This window comes from Globicephala melas, chromosome 3 (genome assembly GCF_963455315.2).
Source record: "Globicephala melas chromosome 3, mGloMel1.2, whole genome shotgun sequence".
Taxonomy (NCBI): domain Eukaryota; kingdom Metazoa; phylum Chordata; class Mammalia; order Artiodactyla; family Delphinidae; genus Globicephala; species Globicephala melas.
In genome coordinates this window covers 155493301-155514449 of record NC_083316.1, presented here as the reverse complement: position 1 = coordinate 155514449, position 21149 = coordinate 155493301, and the positions used below count along the sequence as shown (strand labels likewise).

The following is a 21149-nucleotide window of genomic DNA, read 5'->3' as shown; positions in this document are numbered from 1 at the left end:
TAGGATTCATATCTTTTACCATTTCTTAAATTTCTCCACATTACTTTCATTACTCTTCCTCATTATCTCTAGTCTCTCCTAGAAGTCCTTTTAGACATACGTGTGGCCTTCTACTTCTCTTCTCTATGTCTGTCATTATCTCTTATTTTTTACCTCTTTGTGATTCATCCTGAGTAATTTTCTCAGATCTATCTTCCAATTCAATAATTCTATCTTCAGCTATGTCTAATTTGCTGTTTATCCCTCCACTGAATTGTTATTACAAAAGTTGTGTTTCTTATTCAAGAAATTTCATTTGGTTCTTTAAATCTGCCTGTTCTTTTTCCTAGTATTTCACTTTTTCTTACATTTTCTAGTCTTCCATACATATCTTTAATCATTTTAAGTAGACTTATTTGACATACTCTTTCAGATGGTTTTTCTATCATCTGAAGTTCCTGAGTGGAACTTCTGATCTTCTAATACTGCTCTTGTTTGTAAGTTCCAACTCTCATTTATATTGGATCATTCTTCTGGTGCTTAGATAATTCCTTTTATTTCTTATATGACTTAAAATACAAATGCATAAACAATAATTATAAAACTATAAAGTTAACGGACACACTATGTATGAAGACATAACTTGTGACATTAACAACATTCAGCTTGGGGCAAAACCTGTAAAGAAGCAGAGGTTTTCTATTGAAACTAAGATGATATAATTTCAAACTTGATTATTACAAAGTTAGATGTTAATGACAATCCCCAGGGTAATCACTAAGAAAAAATGAATGTGCATATACATAAAGAAATGAGAAAGTAACAAAAATGGCACACTAGAAAAAATAAATTAATCATAAATGACAATAATGGAGAAAATAATGGCAAAAAGATATGACATATAAGAAACAAAGAGTAAAATAGCAGAAGGAAACACTTCCTTATAAGAATTAACTTAATACAAAATGAATTTTTAAAATGCTGTCTACAGGAGATTCACTTCAGATCCAAAGATACAAATAGGTTGAAAGTGAAAAGATACTCCATACAAATAGCAATCAATAGAGACCTGAGGTGGCTATACTGTCAAACAAAAGGAAAAAAACATTACAAGACATTATATTTAATATATACAGATATAGATTAAGGATGTTATATATTGATTAAAAGGGTCAATTCATCAAGAAGATATCACAACTATAAACATAAGCACAACTAACAGGAGAGCTCCAAAATATATGAAACAAAAACTAAAAAATTAAAGGGAGAAATAGACAGTTCTCCAAGAATAGTCAGAGACTTCAGTACCCTACTTTCAATAATGGATAGAACAACCAGACAGATCAATAAGGAAATAGGACATGAATAACACTATACAAGAAACTAGACCTAACTGACTTACAGAGGGCACTTCACCCAACAGCAACAGAAGACACATTTTTACTCAAGCACATATGGAACATCCTCTAACACAGACCACATGTTAGACCATAAAACAAGTCTCAATAAATCTAAAAAGACTGAAAGCATACAAAGAATCTTTTTGATTATGATGGAATGAAACTAGACAGCAATACTAGAAAGAAAACTGTAAAATTCAAAAGTATGTCAAGGCGGACCTTGAAGATGGCGGAAGAGTAAGACGCGGAGATCACCTTCCTCCCCACAGATACACCAGAAATACATCTACACGTGGAACAACTCCTACAGAACACCTACTGAAGGCTGGCAGAAGACCTCAGACCTCCCAAAAGGCAAGAAACTCCCCACGTACCTGGGTAGGGCAAAAGAAAAAACAGAGACAAAAGAATAGGGACGGCACCTGCACCTGCTGTGAAGGAGGAAAAGTTTCCACACAGTAGGAAGCCCCTTCACGGGCGGAGACTGCGGGAGGCGGAGGGGGGAGCTTAGGCGCCGCGGAGGAGTGCATAGCAACGGGTGCGGAGGGCAAAGCGGGGAGATTCCCGCACAGAGGATCGGTGCCCACTGGCACTCACCAGCCCGAGAGGTTTGTCTGCTCACCCGCCGGGGCGTGCGGGGCTGCGAGCTGAGGCTCCGGTTTCGGTTTCGTTCGGAGCACAGGGAGAGGACTGGGGTTGGCGGCTTGAACATAGCCTGAAGTGGTTAGTGCACCACGGCTAGCCGGGAGGGAGTCCGGGGAAAAGTCTGCACCCACCGAAGAGGCAAGAGACTTTTTCTTCCCTCTTTGTTTCCTGGTGCGCGAGGAGAGGGGTTTAAGAACGCTGCTTAAAGGAGCTCCAGAGCCAGGCGCGAGCCGCAGCTAAAAGCGCGGACCCCAGAGACGGGCGGGAGACGCTAAGGCTGCTGCTGCCGCCACCAAGGGGCCTGTGTGCGAGCACAGGTCACTCTCCACACCCCTCTTCCGCAGAGCCTGTGCAGCCCGCCGCTGCCACGTTCCCGGGATCCAGGGACAACTTCCCCGGGAGAACGCACGGCGGGCCTCAGGCTGGTGCAACGTCATGCCAGCCTCTGCCGCCGCAGGCCCGCCCCGCACGCAGTGCCCCTCCCTCCCCGCCGGCCTGAGTGCGCCAGAGCCCCCGAATCAGCGGCTCCTTTAACCCCGTCCTGTCTGAGCAAAAAACAGACACCCTCCAGCGACCTACACGCAGAAGCAGGGCCAAATCCAAAGCTGAGCCCCTGTGAGCTGTGAGAACAAAGAAGAGAAAGGGAAATCTCTCCCAGCAGCCTCAGAAGCAGCGGATTAAAGCTCCACAATCAACTTGATATACCCTGCATCTGTGGAATACCTGAATAGACAACCAATCATCCCAAATTGAGGAGGTGGACTTTAGGAGCAAGATCTATGATTTTTTCCCCTTTTCCTCTTTTTGTGAATGTGAATGTGTATGCTTCTGTGTGAGATCTTGTCTGTATAGTCTTGCTTCCATTTGTCCTAGGGTTCTATCCGTCCATGGTTTTTTTTAAATTTTTCTTTTCTTAATAATTAATTTTACTAACTTTATTATACTTTACCTTCGTTCTTTCTTTCTTTCTTTCCTTCCTTCCTTCCCTCCTTTAGACAACGAATCATCCCAAATTGAGGAGGTGGTCTCCAAGACCAAGATTTATGATTTTTCCCCCTTTACCTCTTTTTGTGAGGGTGTATGTGTATGCTTCTGTGTAAGATTTTGTCTGTATAGCTTTGCTTCCAACATTTGTCCTAAGGTTCTATCCGTCCCTTTTTTCTTTTCTAAATAAGTATTTTTTAATTCAATAACTTTATTATACTTTATTTTATTTTTACTGTATCTTCTTTCTTTCTGTCTTTTTTTCCTTCTTTCCCTCCTTCCTTCCTCCCTCCCTCCCTCCTTTCTTTCCTTCTTGCCTTCTTTCCTTCTTTGCTTCTTTCTTTCTTTCTTTCTTCCTTCCTTCCTTCCTTCCTTCCTTTCCTTCTTTCTTTCCTCATACTTCTACTAATTCTCTCTACTATTTCTCCCTTTTATCCTGAGCCGTGTGGATGAAAGGCTCTTGGTGCTCCAGCCAGGAGTCAGGGCTCTGGCTCTGAGGTAGGAGAGCCAACTTCAGGACACTGGTCCACAAGAGACCTCCCAGCTCCACATAATATCAAACGGCGAAAATCTTCCAGAGACCTCCATCTTAACACCAGCACCCAGCTTCACTCAACGACCAGCAAGCCACAGTGCTGGACAACCTATGCCAAACAACTAGCGAAACAGGAACACAACCCCACCCATTAGCAAAGAGGCTGCCTAAAATCATAATAAGGCCACAGACACCCCAAAACACACCACCAGACGTGAACCTGCCCACTAGAGAGACAAGATCCAGCCTCATCCACCACAACACAAGCACTAGTCCCCTCCACCAGGAAGCCTACACAACCCACTGAACCAACTTTAGCCACTGGAGACAGACATCAAAAACAGCGGGAAATACGAACTTGCAGCCTGCAAAAAGGAGACCCCAAACACAGTAAGATAAGCAAAATGAGAAGACAGAAAAACACACAGCAGATAAAGGAGCAAGATAAAAATGCACCAAACCTAACAAATGAAGAGGAAATAGGCAGTCTACCTGAAAAGGAATTCAGAATAATGATAGTAAGGATGATCCGAAATCTTGGAAATAGAATGGACAAAATGCAAGAAACAGTTAACAAGGACCTAGAAGAAATAAAGATGAAACAAGCAACGATGAACAACACAATAAATGAAATTAAAAGTACTCTAGATGGGATCAATAGCAGAATAACTGAGGCAGAAGAATGGATAAGTGACCTGGAAGATAAAATAGTGGAAATAACTACTGCAGAGCAGAATAAAGAAAAAAGAATGAAAAGGACTGAGGACAGTCTCAGAGACCTCTGGGACATTAAATGCACCAACATTCGAATTATAGGGGTTCCAGAAGAAGAAGAGAAAAAGAAAGGGACTGAGAAAATATTTGAAGAGATTATAGTTGAAAACTTCCCTAATATGGGAAAGGAAATAGTTAATCAAGTCCAGGAAGCACAGAGAGTCCCATACAGGATAAATACAAGGAGAAATATGCCAAGACACATATTAATCAAACTGTCAAAAATTAAATACAAAGAAAGCATATTAAAGGCAGCAAGGGAAAAACAACAAATAACACATAAGGGAATCCCCATAAGGTTAACAGCTGATCTCTCAGCAGAAACCCTCCAAGCCAGAAGGGAGTGGCAGGACACACTGAAAGTGATGAAGGAGAAAAACCTGCAGCCAAGACTACTCTACCCAGCAAGGATCTCATTCAGATTTGATGGAGAAATTAAAACCTTTACAGACAAGCAAAAGCTGAGAGAGTTCAGCACCACAAAACCAGCTTTACAACAAATGCTAAAGGAACTTCTCTAGACAAGAAACACAAGAGAAGGAAAAGACCTATAATAACGAACCCAAAACAATTTAGAAAATGAGAATAGGAACATACATATCGATAATTACCTTAAATGTAAATGGACTAAATGCTCCCACCAAAAGACACAGATTGGCTGAATGGATACAAAAACAAGACCCTTATATATGCTGTCTACAAGAGACCCACTTCAGACCTAGAGACACATACAGACAGAAAGTAAGAGGATGGAGAAAGATATTTCATGCAAATGGAAACCAAAAGAAAACTGCAGTAGCAATTCTCATATCAGACAAAATAGACTTTAAAATAAGGACTATTAAAAGAGACAAAGAAGGACACTACATAATGATCAAGGGATCGATCAAAGAAGAAGATATAACAATTGTAAATATTTATGCACCCAACATAGGAGCACCTCAATACATAAGGCAAATACTAACAGCCATAAAAGGGGAAATCAACAGTAACATATTCATAGTAGGGAACTTAAACACCCCACTTTCACCCATGGACAGATCATCCAAAATGAAAATAATTAAGGAAACACAAGCTTTAAATGATACATTAAACAAGATGGACTTAATTGATATTTATAGGACACTCCATCCAAAAACAACAGAATACACATTTTTCTCAAGTGCTCATGGAACATTCTCCAGGATAGATCATATCTTGGGTCACAAATCAAGCCTTGGTAAATTTAAGAAAATTGAAATTGTATCAAGTATCTTTTCTGACCACAACACCATGAGACTAGATATCAATTACAGGAAAAGATCTGTAAAAAATACAAACACATGGAGGTTAAACAATACACTACTTAATAATGAAGTGATCACTGAAGAAATCAAAGAGGAAATAAAAAAATACCTAGAAACAAATGACAATGGAGACACAACGACCCAAAACCTATGGGATGCAGCAAGAGCAGTTCTAAGGGGGAAGCTTATAGCAATACAAGCCCACCTTAAGAAGCAGGAAACATCTCGAATAAACAACCTAACCTTGCACCTCAAGCAATTAGAGAACGAAAAACAAAAAAAAAAACCCCAAAGCTAGCAGAAGGAAAGAAATCATAAAAATCAGATCAGAAATAAATGAAAAAGGAATGAAGGAAACAATAGCAAAGATCAATAAAACTAAAAGCTGGTTCTTTGAGAAGATAAACAAAATAGATAAACCACTAGCCAGACTCATCAAGAAAAAAAGGGAGAAGACTCAAATCAATAGAATTAGAAATGAAAAAGGAGAGGTAACAACTGACACTGCAGAAATAAAAAAGATCATGAGAGAATACTACAAGCAATTCTATGCCAATAAAATGGACAATCTGGAAGAAATGGACAAATTCTTAGAAATGCACAACCTGCCAAGACTGAATCAGGAAGAAATAGAAAATATGAACAGACCAATCACAAGCACTGAAATTGAAACTGTGATTAAAAATCTTCCAACAAACAAAAGCCCAGGACCAGATGGCTTCACAGGCGAATTCTATCAAACATTTAGAGAAGAGCTAACACCTATCCTTCTCAAACTCTTCCAAAATGTAACAGAGGGAGGAACACTCCCAAATTCCTTCTACGAGGTCACGATCACCTTGATACCAAAACCAGACAAGGATGTCACAAAGAAAGAAAACTACAGGCCAATATCACTGATGAACATAGATGCAAAAATCCTCAACAAAATACTAGCAAACAGAATCCAACAGCACATTAAAAGGATCATACACCATGATCAAGTGGGGTTTATTCCAGGAATGCAAGGATTCTTCAATATACGCAAATCTATCAATGTGATAGACCATATTAACAAATTGAAGGAGAAAAACCATATGATCATCTCAATAGATGCAGAGAAAGCTTTTGACAAAATTCAACACCCATTTATGATAAAAACCCTGCAGAAAGTAGGCATAGAGGGAACTTTCCTCAACATAATAAAGGCCATATATGACAAGCCCACAGCAAACATCATCCTCAATGGTGAAAAACTGAAAGCATTTCCACTAAGATCAGGAACAAGACAAGGTTGCCCACTCTCACCACTCTTAAACATAGTTTTGGAAGTTTTAGCCACAGCAATCAGAGAAGAAAAGGAAATAAAAGGAATCCAAATCGGAAAAGAAGAAGTAAAGCTGTCACTGTTTGCAGATGACATGATACTATACATAGAGAATCCTAAAGATGCTGCCAGAAAACTACTAGAGCTAATCAATGAATTTGGTAAAGTGGCAGGATACAAAATTAATGCACAGAAATCTCTGGCATTCCTATATACTAATGATGAAAAATCTGAAAGTGAAATCAAGAAAACACTCTCATTTACCATTGCAACAAAAAGAATAAAATATCTAGGAATAAACCTACCTAAGGAGGAAAAAGACTTGTTCTCAGAAAACTATAAGACACTGATGAAATAAATTAAAGATGATACAAATAGATGGAGAGATATACCATGCTCTTGGATTGGAAGAATCAACATTGTGAAAATGACTATACTACCCAAAGCAATCTATAGATTCAATGCAATCCCTATCAAACTACCACTGGCATTTTTCACAGAACTAGAACAAAAAATTTCACAATTTGTATGGAAACACAAAAGACCCCGAATAGCCAAAGCAATCTTGAGAATGAAAAAAGGAGCTGGAGGAATCAGGCTCCCTGACTTCAGACTATACTACAAAGCTACAGTAATCAAGACAGTATGGTACTGGCACAAAAACAGAAAGATAGATCAATGGAACAGAATAGAAAGCCCAGAGATAAACCCACGCACATATGAACACCTTATCTTTGATAAAGGTGGCAGGAATGTACAGTGGAGAAAGGACAGCCTCTTCAATAAGTGGTGCTTGGAAAACTGGACAGGTACACATAGAAGTATGAGATTAGATCACTCCCTAACACCATACAGAAAAATAAGCTCAAAATGGATTAAAGACCTAAATGTAAGGCCAGAAACTATCAAACTCTTAGAGGAAAACATAGGCAGAACACTCTATGACATAAATCACAGCAAGATCCTTTCTGACCCACCTCCTAGAGTAATGGAAATAAAAACAAAAATAACAAATGGGACCTAATGAAACTTAAAAGCTTTTGCACAGCAAAGGAAACCATAAACAAGACCAAAAGACAACCCTCAGAATGGGAGAAAATATTTGCAAATGAAGCAACCGACAAAGGATTAATCTCCAAAATTTACAAGCAGCTCATGCAGCTCAATAACAAAAAAACAAACAACCCAATCCAAAAATGGGTAGAAGACCTAAATAGACATTTCTCCAAAGAAGATATACAGACTGCCAACAAACACATGAAAGAATGCTCAACATCATTAATCATTAGAGAAATGCAAATTAAAACTACAATGAGATATCATCTCACACCAGTCAAAATGGCCATCATCAAAAAATCTAGAAACAATAACTGCTGGAGAGGGTGTGGAGAAAAGGGAACACTCTTGCACTGCTGGTGGGAATGTGAATTGGTTCAAACACTATGGAGAACAGTATGGAGGTTCCTTAAAAAACTACAAATAGAACTACCATATGACCCAGCAATCCCACTACTGGGCATATGCCCTGAGAAAACCAAAATTCAAAAAGAGTCATGTACCAAAATGTTCATTGCAGCTCTATTTACAATAGCCCAGAGATGGAAACAACCTAAGCGCCCATCATCGGATGAATGGATAAAGAAGATGTGGCACATATATACAATGGAATATTACTCATCCATAAAAAGAAACGAAATTGAGCTATTTGTAATGAGGTGGATAGACCTAGAGTCTGTCATACAGAGTGAAGTAAGTCAGAAAGAAAAAGACAAATACCGTATGCTAACACATATATATGGAATTTAAGAAAAAAAAATGTCATGAAGAACCTAGGGGTAAGGCAGGAATAAAGACGCAGACCTACTGGAGAACGGACTTGATGTTATGGGGAGGGGGAAGGGTGAGCTGTGACAGGGCGAGAGAGAGTCATGGACATATACACACTAACAAACGTAGTAAGGTAGATAGCTAGTGGGAAGCAGCCGCATGGCACAGGGATATTGGCTTGGTGCTTTGTGACAGCCTGGAGGGGTGGGATAGGGAGGGTGGGAGGGAGGGAGACGCAAGAGGGAAGACATATGGGAACATATGTTTATGTATAACTGATTCACTTTGTTATAAAGCAGAAACTAACACAATTGTAAAGCAATTATACCCCAATAAAGATGTTAAAAAAAAAAGTGTGTCAAAATTAAACAACACACTCAAAGGATAATTACAAGGAAAATTAGAAAATATTTTGAGACAAATGAAAATGAAAATACAGCATACCAAAACTTATGAGGTGCAGTGAAAGCAGTGCTCAGTTTCCTGCCATCCATAGCTATAAGTTATAGGCCTATCTTAAAAAAAAAGATCACGAATCAATAACCTAACTTCATACCTTAAGAAACGAGAAAAAGATTAAGTTAAACCCAAACTTAGAACAATGAAAAAAATAAAGATTAGAGCATAGATAAATGAAATGGAGAACACAAAAGCAATAGAAAGAACCAAGGAAACCAAAAGGTGGTTCTTTGAAAAGATCAACAAACTTGACAAAATATTAGCTAGACTGACCAAGAAAAAAGATAGAAGACTCAAATTATTAAAATCAGGAAAAAAAAAACTGGGGACATCAATAAAGACCTTACCAAAAAAAAAAGGATTAAAAGAGAATACTATGAACAACTGCACACCAACTAGATAACCTAGATGAAATGGAGAAATTCCTAGAAACACATAAACTATCAAAACTAACACAAGAATAAATGGAAAAACATCTGAGTAGACCTATAACAAGTAAAGAGATTTAATCAGTAATCAAAAACAAAATGAGAGGCATCCAGACTGGAAATGAAGTAAAACTACCTGCAGGTGACATGATTTGTATATAGCAAATCCTAAGGCATCCACAAAAGAACTAATAGAGTGAATAAATGAATTTGGAGAAGCTGCAGGATACTAGACCAATATACAAAAATCAATTCTATTTCCATACATTAGTAATGAACAATTTTAAAATGAAATTAACAAAATTCCATTTACAGTAGCATCAAAAAGAATAAAATACTTAGCAACAAACTTAACAAAATAAGCACAATTCCTGCACACTAAAAACTATAAAACATAATTGAAAGAAATTTAAAAGACCAAAATAAATAGAAAGTCATCTCATATTGTGGATTAGGAGACTAACACTGTTAAGATGGCAAAGAGGACTTCCCTGGTGGTCCAGTGGTTAAGACTCTGCGCTTCCACCACAGGGGGCACGGGTGTGATCCCTGGTCAGGGAACTAAGATCCCACATGCCACATGGTGCAGCCAAAAAAATAAAATTAAAAAAGAAATCTGGGGCTTCCCTGGTGGTGCAGTGGTTGAGAGTCCGCCTGCTGATGCAGGGGACATGGGTTCGTGCCCCGGTCTGGGAGGATCCCACATGCTTCGGAGTGGCTGGGCCCGTGAGCCATGGCCGCTGAGCCTGCGTGTCTGGAGCCTGTGCTCCACAACGGGAGGGAGGGGCCACAACAGTGAGAGGCCCGCGTACTGAAAAAAAAAAAAGAAATCTGATACCAGTCATTTGGGTACATCCCTGGTGGTGCAGTGGTTAAGAATCTGCCTGCCAGTGCAGGGGACATGGGTTCAATCCCTGGTCCAAGAAGATCCCACTTCAGCACCACAACTACTGAAGCCTGCATGCCTACAGCCTGTGCTCCGCAACAAGAGAAGCCACTGCAATGAGAAGCCTGTGCACCCCAACGAAGGGTAGCCCCTGTTCGCCACAACTAGAGAAAGCCCACGTGCAGCAACAAAAACCCAATGCAGCCAAAAATAAATAAATAAAATTTTAAAATAAAATAAAAAGATGGCAATATACCCCAAATTGACCTACACATTTTGATGCAATCCCAATCAAAATACCAGCTGCCTTTTTTGCAAAACTTAAAAAGATGATCCTAAAATTCGTGTGGAAATGCAAGGGACCTCAAATAGCCAAATCAATGTTGAAAAAAAAGTTAAAGAATTCACATTCCCAATTTCAAAACATACCACAAAGCTACAATAATCAAGACTGTGGTAGACATATATATCAATGGAATAAAATTGAGAGTCCAGAAGTAAATATTTAATTAATGGTTAATTGACTTTCAACAAGGATGCCAAAGAAATTCAATGGGGAAAAATTCTTTTCAACAAATGGTGCTGGGACAACTGGATATCCAATGGAAAGGATGAAGTTGGACCCCTAACTCACACCATACACAAAAATTGTCACAAAATGGATCAAAGACCTAAATACAAGGGCTAAAATTGGAAAACTCTTAGAAGAAAACATAGGTGTCAATCTATTTGACCTTGGATTGGGCAACGATTTCTTAGATGTGACATCTAACACACAAGCAACCAAAGAAGATAAACTAGATTTCATCACAATTTTAAAACTTTTGTGCACCAAAGGGCACAATTAAGAAAGTGAATGGAAGAAACTATTTGCAAATCATATATCTGATAAGGCTATACTATCCAGAATATACGAAGAACTCTTTCAACTGAGTAATAAAAAGATAAATAATTAAAAAACAAGCAAAGGATCTGAATAGACATTTCTCCAAAGAAGATACACAAATGGCCAAATACATATGAGAATATGCTCAACATCATTAGTCATCAGGGAAATACAAATCAAAACCACAATAAGATACTACCTCACATCCACCAGGATGGCTATAATCTGGTGGTTCCAGGCATCCTGGGGTTTGTGACTGCATCACCCCAATCTCTGCCTCCATTGTCATTGGTCATGTCCCTGTGTATCTGTATCACGAATATCCCTCTTCTTTCTCTCAAAGGACACCTGTCATTGGAGTCAGGGCCCACCCTAATCCAGGGTCATCTCATCTTGTGATCCTTTCCTTGATGTTGTCTGCAGAGACCCCATTTCCAGTTAAGGCCACATTCTGAGTTTCCAGACAGACTTCAGGGGGACACAACACTGACGACTTGCCTAAGGTCACCTGTCTCTTAAGAGGCAGGAGTGAGGTCTGACCATGTTCACTCTGATCCCTCCACAGCCTGCCTCGAAGTCAGTGTCCAAAACAAGGGCACAGCCACCCTGATGTGGGCATGGGCCAGTGCCGCAGGACAGATCCCTCAGCAGAACCAGGCCAGCCACACCACCAGATGCCCACCTCTACCACCCTCAATGTTCCACTGCTGAAGCTGGAAGATTAGGACTCACTTTCCCAGGTGTCTGAGCAAGGCATGGCCATCGGACCCACACAGTACTAGGAGGCATAGGGAAAATCTGCTGTGGGCTCCTCAGAGAGCATCTGTTCTCTGAATAGAAGAAAGAGCAGGTGACACCCTGTGCTAGGTAGGACTGCCTCAAGATCCGTGCACCACCGTATGCATGCACCTTCTCCAAGCTATTCCACCAAACACTAATCCAGGCACTGCTGTGAAGGGATTCTGCAGAAGGAATGTAGGTCCCAGATCAGTTGACTATGAGTTCATTAACAAGGAGATTATCCTGGTTGGGCCTGACCTAATCAGGTGAGACCTTAGAAGGGAGGGGGTTCTTCCTGGCCAAAGAGATTTGGAGCATAAGAGCGAATGGACATGAGGGGCCATGTGGCAAAGGACCTAAGAGCAGCCCCTGGCTGCCAGCCAGCCAGGAAATAGCCTTAGACCCAGAACCACAAGGAAATGAATTCTGCCAGCAACTTGGATGAGCTTGGAAAAGGACCCTGAGAGAACTCAGCCAGATGGCATATGGATTCCAGCCCTTGAGACCCTGAAAAGAGAATCCAGAATCCACATCTTGAATTCTGATCTATAGAACTGTGAACTAACAGATGGGCATTATTTTAAGCCACTGAGTTTGTGATAATTTACTGCACAGCAGTGAAAAGGAAAAAAACAAACACACACACAATCCTTACATGTTCTTCCCACCTTGAACATGGTGGCTGGAGCTAGGGAAGCCATCTTGTGACCATGAGGCAATAAGCTTTAGAAAGATCTTTATCTTATGCTCAAGAAAGCAAAGATCTAGACAGATAGAGCCTGTGTCCTTGTGGTAGATTGTTAGAAATTGTCCCCAATTAACCAGGGGACTTCTCATCAACAGTGAGGTCTACTTCTCCAACTCCTTGGAACTAGGCTGGCCTTATGTCTGGCTTTGTGCAATAAAACACACAGAATGTAATATTCTGGGACTGGTGAAAACAAATCTTAACAAACCCTGTAGCATCTCCTAATCCCTAAAGGGAACCCAGCCAGAAGATGAAGGAGCTCAGGCTACCCACATGGAGAAAGAGGCCTTGAGAACGAGATGTCACAAGGAGAGCATAGCCCCAGAGGAGAGAACAGCATGGTCCCAGACAGGAATGAGCCCAGACAACATCACTAGAAGAGAGAGGCCTGTCATCACAGCCAGCCCCCTGACTGGGACATCAGACACACAAATGAGGCCAGACTGGATCCTCCTGTCCCAGTCAACACCAGGTGGAGCAGAGATGAGCCACCCACGCTGAGCACTGCTTGAATTCCTGCCCACAGACTGTTCCATTGGGCCACTAAGTTCTGGGGTTATTTGTATAACTGATATGGGCCTGATGAGTCAGCTGAGCACCTTCCGCCCCTGGCCTCACAGCTGTACTCCCCAGCGTCCCTATTCCCCACCTGCTGCACCACCAGCTGCCGGGTGCAGCCCTTGGCCTCCATGCACACTTTTGAGCTCACACTCAGCTTCTTCCCATCCTTGTACCATGTCACCTCCGTCTGGGCCTGGGCCACCTCACAGCTCAGTGTGGCACTGGCCCCCACCTCGGCCTGTACCTCCCTGAGTGCTGGCTGCTCCTTGGCAAACATCGCCGAGGGCTCTGGCAACAGGGAGGGATACACAGCAGGGGCTCTGCCAAGGTGAGGTTTCCCGAGTCCTGGAGCCATGACAGAGCTTTGCTCTAGACCCCAGGCAGCCTCGGATCCCACCCCCATGAGGATCCTTTGTGATGAGGTGCTGCACATGGAACCCTCCATGGGCACAGTTGGTCCAGGTACCCCAACCCCTCCTGGGTGTGATGGGAAGCAGCCTCAGAGCTCCATGATGGGCAGCCCAGCCCCAGTGCCTGTGCTCAGATGGAAGGAGGCATGGGCGGCATGGCAGAGACCCTTCTGAGGGCCAAGATGGGGCAGAACTGGACTTGGAGAATCTGCCAAGAGACCTCAATGGCTTCTAGAAAGAGCCAGGGCCTCAGATTCACCAAGATCCAAATCTAACCTTCCAAGGACACTTCCAGCACTTTCTAGGTCTGCTCTGCCTCATTTCCTCATCTTTAAAAAGAGGACAAGGGCTTTAAATTTCCTTCTTATCTTTTATTTTCCAGGCCTGCATTCTTCACCTATATATATTAGTTTCATGGGTCGTTTCTTCACCCAGATTCAGAAGTAACTGCCCCTACCCCCAAGTATTCTCAGAAGAAATGAAGGGAGAGACAGCTTGGCCTTGCAAGTGCCGCACAGCTGGATGCAGCCAGACCTGCTCCCCACACACCAAGCCTGGGAGGCAGTGCACTAACCACAGACACACGACCGGAAGTCCACAGAGTCCTCGCCCACTTGGCACAAGTAGGTGCCCTCATCCTGCACGGTGACTGAGGTAGCCACCAGCCAGTGCCCATGTCCTCCTGTGAGAAGTACCGGCAGGAGTGACCAAGCTCCACCCCATCCTTGTACCAGTGTACACACATGTGGGCCTCTGAAGTTTGGTATTCAAAGTGGGCTGAGCCCCCGGCCATGGCGTCTACACAGCCACCAGCCGTGTCCTTGTGCAAAACAGGATGTGAGGCCTACAAGGGCCCATGGGCAGGTCAGGGGGCCGACAGAGCCCTAACCACACACGTGCCCAGGCACTAGCAGGGGAAGGGGCTCAGGCCTTCAGGATCATGGGAGACACTGGCCCTCGCCCCAACCTAGGCCCCTTCAGAGACAGGGCCAGCCTCAGCTGCTGACTTTCAACCACCCAAGTGCCACCCACTCATAGGAAGCTCCTCCCCTACTGAGCAGAGTCCCTGACCCCTACCCTCCCAACTGGGTTGGCAGGGTCCCTGGTTCCCCACCCTACCCTCAGGGGTCACCTGAGCCTGCCCAACCCCCTACCCTCCTCACAAGGTCAGCAGAGCTGCCCAGACTCCTGCCCTCCCCACATGGTCACCTGACTCCATCCCACCCCCCTACTGTCTCCATAGCATGGGCTGAGCACCCCACACACACCCCTGCCCTCCCCACAGGGTCATCTGAGCCTATCTGACTCCCCACCCTCCTCAGGGGGTTGGCAGAGCCCCTGATCCCCCACCGTCCCCACGGGGACAGAGAACAGCGGCTCCTGCTACCCAGGTTCCCCAGAGCCCATCCAGAGCTGGGGGACAGAATGTGCGGCCCTGGCCACGGCGGCGGCCCAGGGAGGACATGAACACACACACACTGGTGTCACCTTGCACCAATAGTTGGTAGGTGATGCGGTCCCCGGGGCTGACACACTCATACAGGCCTGCGTCTTCTCGCTTCACGTCCCGCACTAGCAGTGCCCGCTGCCCGGCTGACGCCTGCACCTCATACTTGGGGCCTGGAGACAGTGCGTGTCCGTCCTTGAGCCACGTCACAGCTGCAGCCTGGTCCGATAACTCGGCCAGGAGCTGGGCCTCCTCGTGCAGCCGGGCCAGCACCTCCCGTGCTGCCACTGCTGCTGCCGGACCCTTGGTCGTCAGCCCCAGGGCTGCTGGAAGTCACAGACAGGTGGAAAAAGGGGGTGTGGGTGAAGGGGGAAGTGGACAGGGGGGAGTGGAACGAGGCAGAGTGAACAGAGGGGGAAGAGCCAGATATGGTGGAGGGGAGTCAGAGAGGCAAGAAAGGCGGAGACAGGACAAGAGGTGGCGTACAAGGAATCAACAAAGAGGGAGGAGGGGAGAAGGGGAAGGGAAGGGGGGCATACAGACAGAGAATTGAAGCTTGGCGCCATCGGGGACAATTTAGCCCCTCTTCCACTCACACCCGGGGACCTTGCACACCCCACCACCTGGCCCCACTTCATCCGGCAGCCCGCCTGCCCCAGGAGCAATGACAGATCTTCCGAGCCCTGAGACCCCAGGGACCCCATCCCGCCCCCACTCCTGGAGGAAACGGGGCTCAGAGGGGCCCCAGGGTCAGGGGATGGGGTCTCCCTACCTCGGACCTCCATGCGGATGCTGCTCTCGATACCATTGGCCACGAACTTGAGCTCGGCCCCGTGCAGGCTGACGGGCACCAAGCGAATGGTGAGGCTGTGCCGGGTACCGTCACGGTGTATCACGTACGCGCTGCTGGCCTTCAGGGCCTGCCCGTCCAGGAACCACTCCCCCGCTGAGGCCGTCGTGAGGTCCACAGAGAAGGTCACCTCGCCGCCTTCCACTGCCTCTACCGCCTTCAGAGGTGTTTTCACAGCCAGCTGCGGGGCTGTGGGATGGGGGTTTCAGGAAGGAGCTGGGCCCCTGCCCTCCTCTCCTCCAATGCCTGGGCCCAAATAACCCCTGCGCTAGGAAGTCCACTGGACAAGCGCATGGAGACCGCGAGCAAAAGTCAGATGCAGGGTGGAGTGAGGACAAGTTACAGCCACCCGAGATCCCCTTCAGATCCCACAAACCCAGTGTGGCAGGGCAGCTGTGTAGCCCAGTGCCCGGGGGCTGGTGGATACAGATAGGTTCCTGGGGGGCTTGAGTCCTGTCTTTGGGTCCCCTGGCCTTCCCACAAAAAAGTCTTCAAGAGCATCAGGACCCTGGGCCCACCCCACTACCGTAAGGAGGACCCATGAGTCACTCTGGCCTCTCCAAGCCTGAGCCACACTCTGGGTCTGGGTGATTCAGGGGCAGATGGCCCCACAGGTTGCTACCAGGGTGCCGGGGAGAACAGAGCCTTCCACACTTACCCAGGTGTACAGTTCCCGGGAACTCGAGGTAGGGGCTGTGGCCAAAGCTGTTCACAGCTGACACCCTGAACTGGAATTCCCCCTCCTCGGCCACGCCAGCCACAGTCAGCTCAGGCACTGCCACCCACTCGTCTTCATGGCACCGGCTCCAGGGGTAGGTGCCCACTCGCTTCTTCTCCACCAGGTAGCCATCGATAACAACAGGGCGGTCCCCATGGGGTGGTGGCGACCAGCCAAGGGTCACAGAGCTCTCTGTCCTGGCCTTCACCACAGGGGCCTCAGGAGCACGCAGGAGCGGCCTTCTGGGGGCTGAGCAGAGCACGGGCCCATGTCAACAGCTGGGAGCCCCCTCCCCAGGCCCTGGCTCCAGGGTCACAGGAGGATAAAGGGGTTGTCACAGAATTCCCAGCCCTCCCCAGGGGCACTGCCCTGGTGGTCTGAAATGGCCTCAGCCCAAGGGGACTGCCAGCCCAAGAGGACGCTGTGAGCCCATAACCCCAGTCTCAGGTGTGGCCATTTGCAGTGGAAAGAGTGCCCGGGCTTCAGGGGCCACCCTGAGCTGTCCATGTGGCCTGGAAAGGAACTCTTTCCAGTCCTCAGCCTTGACTCCATGGGGATCTTGGGCTGGATGATGGTTGAGGCAAGGCACAATGACCCTTCCAAGGGTGCTGAGACCCACGTGCAGGGTCCCTATCCCCAGCAAAGGGCTGATCCTGGGGGAGCCAATCTCAACACCAAAGGCCACAGAAAGAGGACACACCCGCGATGTCACCCCCTACACGCCGTGCTTCTAGAACAACCTGCACTTTCTAATCTGGTTCACAGGGTGGGGGGCCACCAGGACTCCTACTTTGCAGATGCCTAGTGTGACCACAGTGGAGGAGGGTGTCAAACAAACCATGAGCCCCAGAGAACCAGAGCTACAACCTAGGCATTCCCTGCCCCGCACGGCGCTCCCCACAACAGGCGACAACTCAGAGCAGGGCCCAGTGGACTGTGGGCAGTGTATCCTCTGTGTGACAGGTACTCCCTAGGCCCTTACCTGACACGCAGAACTGGGTGGATGTCCGGCAGCCCCCAGCCACAAAGGCCACCTCACCGGCATCGTCCAGGCTACACTGGGAGACGGTCAGCGTGTGGCACGTGCCTTCGGCAGTAATGGCCACTCGGCCCCCGGCCACCACCTCCTTCTGGTTCCACAGCCAGTGGATGGGGCCCTCTGGCTTGGCCAGCTCCACACAGAACACGGCCGTGTCTCCCACTCGCCCAGCTGTCTTCCTCGGGAGCTTTCGAAGGAGGTTGCCTGGGGTGGGCAGAGGAGCAGTGGGGAAGGGGAGGGGGAAGGGCTGCAACTGGTCAGAGAGACCCCTGTAGGCCTGTCCCACCCCTACCTCCTTCCCGCCCCTGTCCCCCGAGTGCCCACCCCGCCCCTCCCTGACGCACCCCTCGTGCCAGGGTCCTGCCCACCCCACCCGCCCACTACCTACGCCGCTTGCCCAGCTCCTGTGAGACCCGGACCCTGCCCAGTCCCTGGGCCCCCTGCCTGCCCACCTTGCACCGCCAGCTCGGCCACCGTGCGACTGCCCTCTGCCGTCTCGCAGATGTACACAGCATCGTCATCGGAGGTGACGTTGAGCACGGTCAGCCGGCGCTCAGCGCCTGCCTCCTCGATGAGGTACTTGGCACCGGCCCACAGCCGCGTCTCCTCCTTATACCACGCAGTCTCCATGGGCGGCTGCGGCACCTCACACTGGAACGTGGCCGACGCTTTCTCTGGCACCTCCAGGTCCTGCAGCCGCTTTCTGAAGGGCACCTTGGGCTCTGCAGAAAAAGAGCTCAGGTGAGTGGGGCGCGGAGAGGGAAGAGGGGCAGGCAGGAGGGGTGACGGAGGGGGCGGTCAGGGGGCGAGGAGGAGGGTGAGCGGAAGGAGGGGGGCAGGGTAAAGGGACGGAGGGGCTGGGGTGGAGGCAGGGAGCCAGGACAGGGGTTGGAGGGGCTTTGGGGGCAGAGGGTGGTGGGTGGGAGGGCAGAGGAGCTGTAAGGAGGGGACAGAGGGAGGTAGGGGTATAGAAAAGGAGGGAGGACAGAGGAGAGGGAAGAGAACTTAAAGGAAAGAGCCCCCCGCCCAAAATATAAGGAGAAGTCTGGAAGAGAAAAGGAGAAATGAGGCAGGTGAAGCCACAGCAAGCAGCCCCACTGAGCAGGCCCCTAGGCTGGTCCTGGACAGGCAGGATGGGTTGGGTTCACACAGCAGTGAGGCCACTGGACAAGTACTGGCCTGCGGAATCGCTCAACTCCAGGAGCGCACTTCCGTGTGAAAAACGAGGAAACTGAGGCACACACACAAAGGTTGAAGCGCCCTGCTGGAGATCCTACAGCTGGTAAAAAGTGGAGGTGGGACTCCAACCACTTCAAGAGGCTGGTCTTAGGAAACAAGAGTAAACAGCCCTCCAGCGAATTCTGATGGTGTTGATAACAGCTGCCCCGGTGCCCTGGGGGAGCCCCCAGACCTGGACATGAGCCTGCACACTGACCCAGAACCACCTTCAAGCTGCACCCTGGTGCAGCCCCAGCCTGAGGCCTCCGACAGTGCAAGGTTTGTCCTTGCTCCTGCCCTCCTTCCAGCTCTGCCAGGGAGACCCCCTTAGCATCCTGTAGGAGGGGTGGAGAGCCAGGTCACCCTCAGCCTGGAGAGAGCAGGCTCAGCCACTGGGCACCCTGACCATCTCCCAGAGGGAGGGGGTGTTAGTGACAAAGCACTTTGTTGTATACTCGTGTTACTCTCACACAGACAATGGAACAGAACAGCGAGAGCTGCCAAGACCTCCAACCACGGATTCCTCTACCAGACAGGCACAGGGTGGGGAGATGGCAGCAGCAGCCAACGCTGGAAGGAAAAGACAGGAGGCCTGGGGAGGAGCCTCTGCCTGTGCTCACTGCGCACAGTGACCTCGTGCCCGGCGCCAGGAGCTCACCTCGCACGACGACTAGCACGGAGCTGTAGGTCTGGCCCACGAGGTTGGACGCCGTGCAAGTATAGAGGCCACAGTCTGACTGCTTGCAGAAGAGGATCTTGAGCACGAAGTTCTCCTGCGCGTCCTCATACACCACATGTCGCCGGCCCTCGGCCACCAGCTGCCCATCCTTCTTCCACACTATCTCAGGCTTGGGCTCACCCGTCACGAAGCAGCTGAGGCGCGCGTGCTTGCCCTCAGTCACCGTGCAGGTGCGCGTGCAGGCGCTGCGTGGCGAGGCCGGGGCGCCCTCGGTGCGCATGGCCTCGCGCCGCAGCTGCAGGTGCGCCAGGAGCATGGCTGTGGAGGCCCCAGGTGGGCAGTCTGCGTCTGTTTCCTTGTCCACTGAAAGTCCGGCAGCGGCACTAGCGGCGCCCAGCGGGTTCTCCGCGTGCACCGTGTAAGTGCCGCTGTCGCGCGGCCGCGCAGCCAGGATGCGCAGCGCGCTTGCCTCGCCGCTCGCCTCCACGCGCACTCGGGGAGCGTCCAGCGCGCCCAGGCGCCGCCCATCCTTGGCCCAGCTCACAGACATCGGCGGCGAACCGCGCACGCGGCAGCGGAAGGTGGCCTCGGCTCCCTCGCGCACGCGGATGGATGTGGGCCGCAGCAGAAAGTGGGGTGCCTGCTCGGCGCACGCTGCCTCGGCGTCCACCTGCAGGCCGACCGCCGCGAAGGCTTCGCCGATGGCGTTGCGCGCACGGCATACATACTGCCCGCTATCACCCAGCGCCAGGTCCAAGATGGTGAGGCGGTACAGGTCGCCGTCCTGGGCCAGGCGGAAGCGAGTGCCCGCCTCCACCTGCTGCAGGTCCTTCTCCCAGCTGACCTGCGGCGTGGGGTTGCCCACGATCTGGCAGCTCAGCGTGGCGTCTTTGCCCACCGACACCACGAAGGCCTTGGGCCGGGTTAGGAAGCGAGGTGCACCACTGAACGAGGAGTGATCCATGGTGGTGGGGGCGGGGGAGGTGAGGGAACCTGCGAGTGGTGTGAGGGGGAAGGACAGAGTGGGGATGAGACTCTGCTGTGCTTAGAGCCCCTCGCCTTTTCCCCACATGGCCACTTCACCTGTCCTGAAAAATCCAGCTTAATCCAGGGTAAAGCCCTCCACATGGCCCCTCTTCCCCATCCGGGTGCCGTCTCCCCTGACACACCCCACCCCTGCAGGTAGCATCACCAGATGGTATGGTGGTCCAGAAGTGTCGATTTGCCTCTTTCTGGACCCACCCCCCCACCACCACCAAATGGGCTCTTTTTCATTGGCAGGAGCGTCTCCTCCCTCTCGTCCC

General features: G+C 48.3%; 1 protein-coding gene across 1 annotated transcript in view; it reads right to left on the bottom strand.

The window, feature by feature from the left end:
• Positions 1–20809, bottom strand: part of OBSCN (obscurin, cytoskeletal calmodulin and titin-interacting RhoGEF) — a 169468-nt gene extending 148659 nt beyond the window's left edge. The window contains 6 exon segments of the mRNA XM_070045296.1: positions 15383–15667; positions 16114–16380; positions 16850–17158; positions 17892–18152; positions 18401–18670; positions 19825–20809. Coding sequence (XP_069901397.1) covers positions 15383–15667; positions 16114–16380; positions 16850–17158; positions 17892–18152; positions 18401–18670; positions 19825–20809 — 2377 coding nt within the window.
• Between the last annotated feature and the right edge of the window lie 340 nt (positions 20810–21149).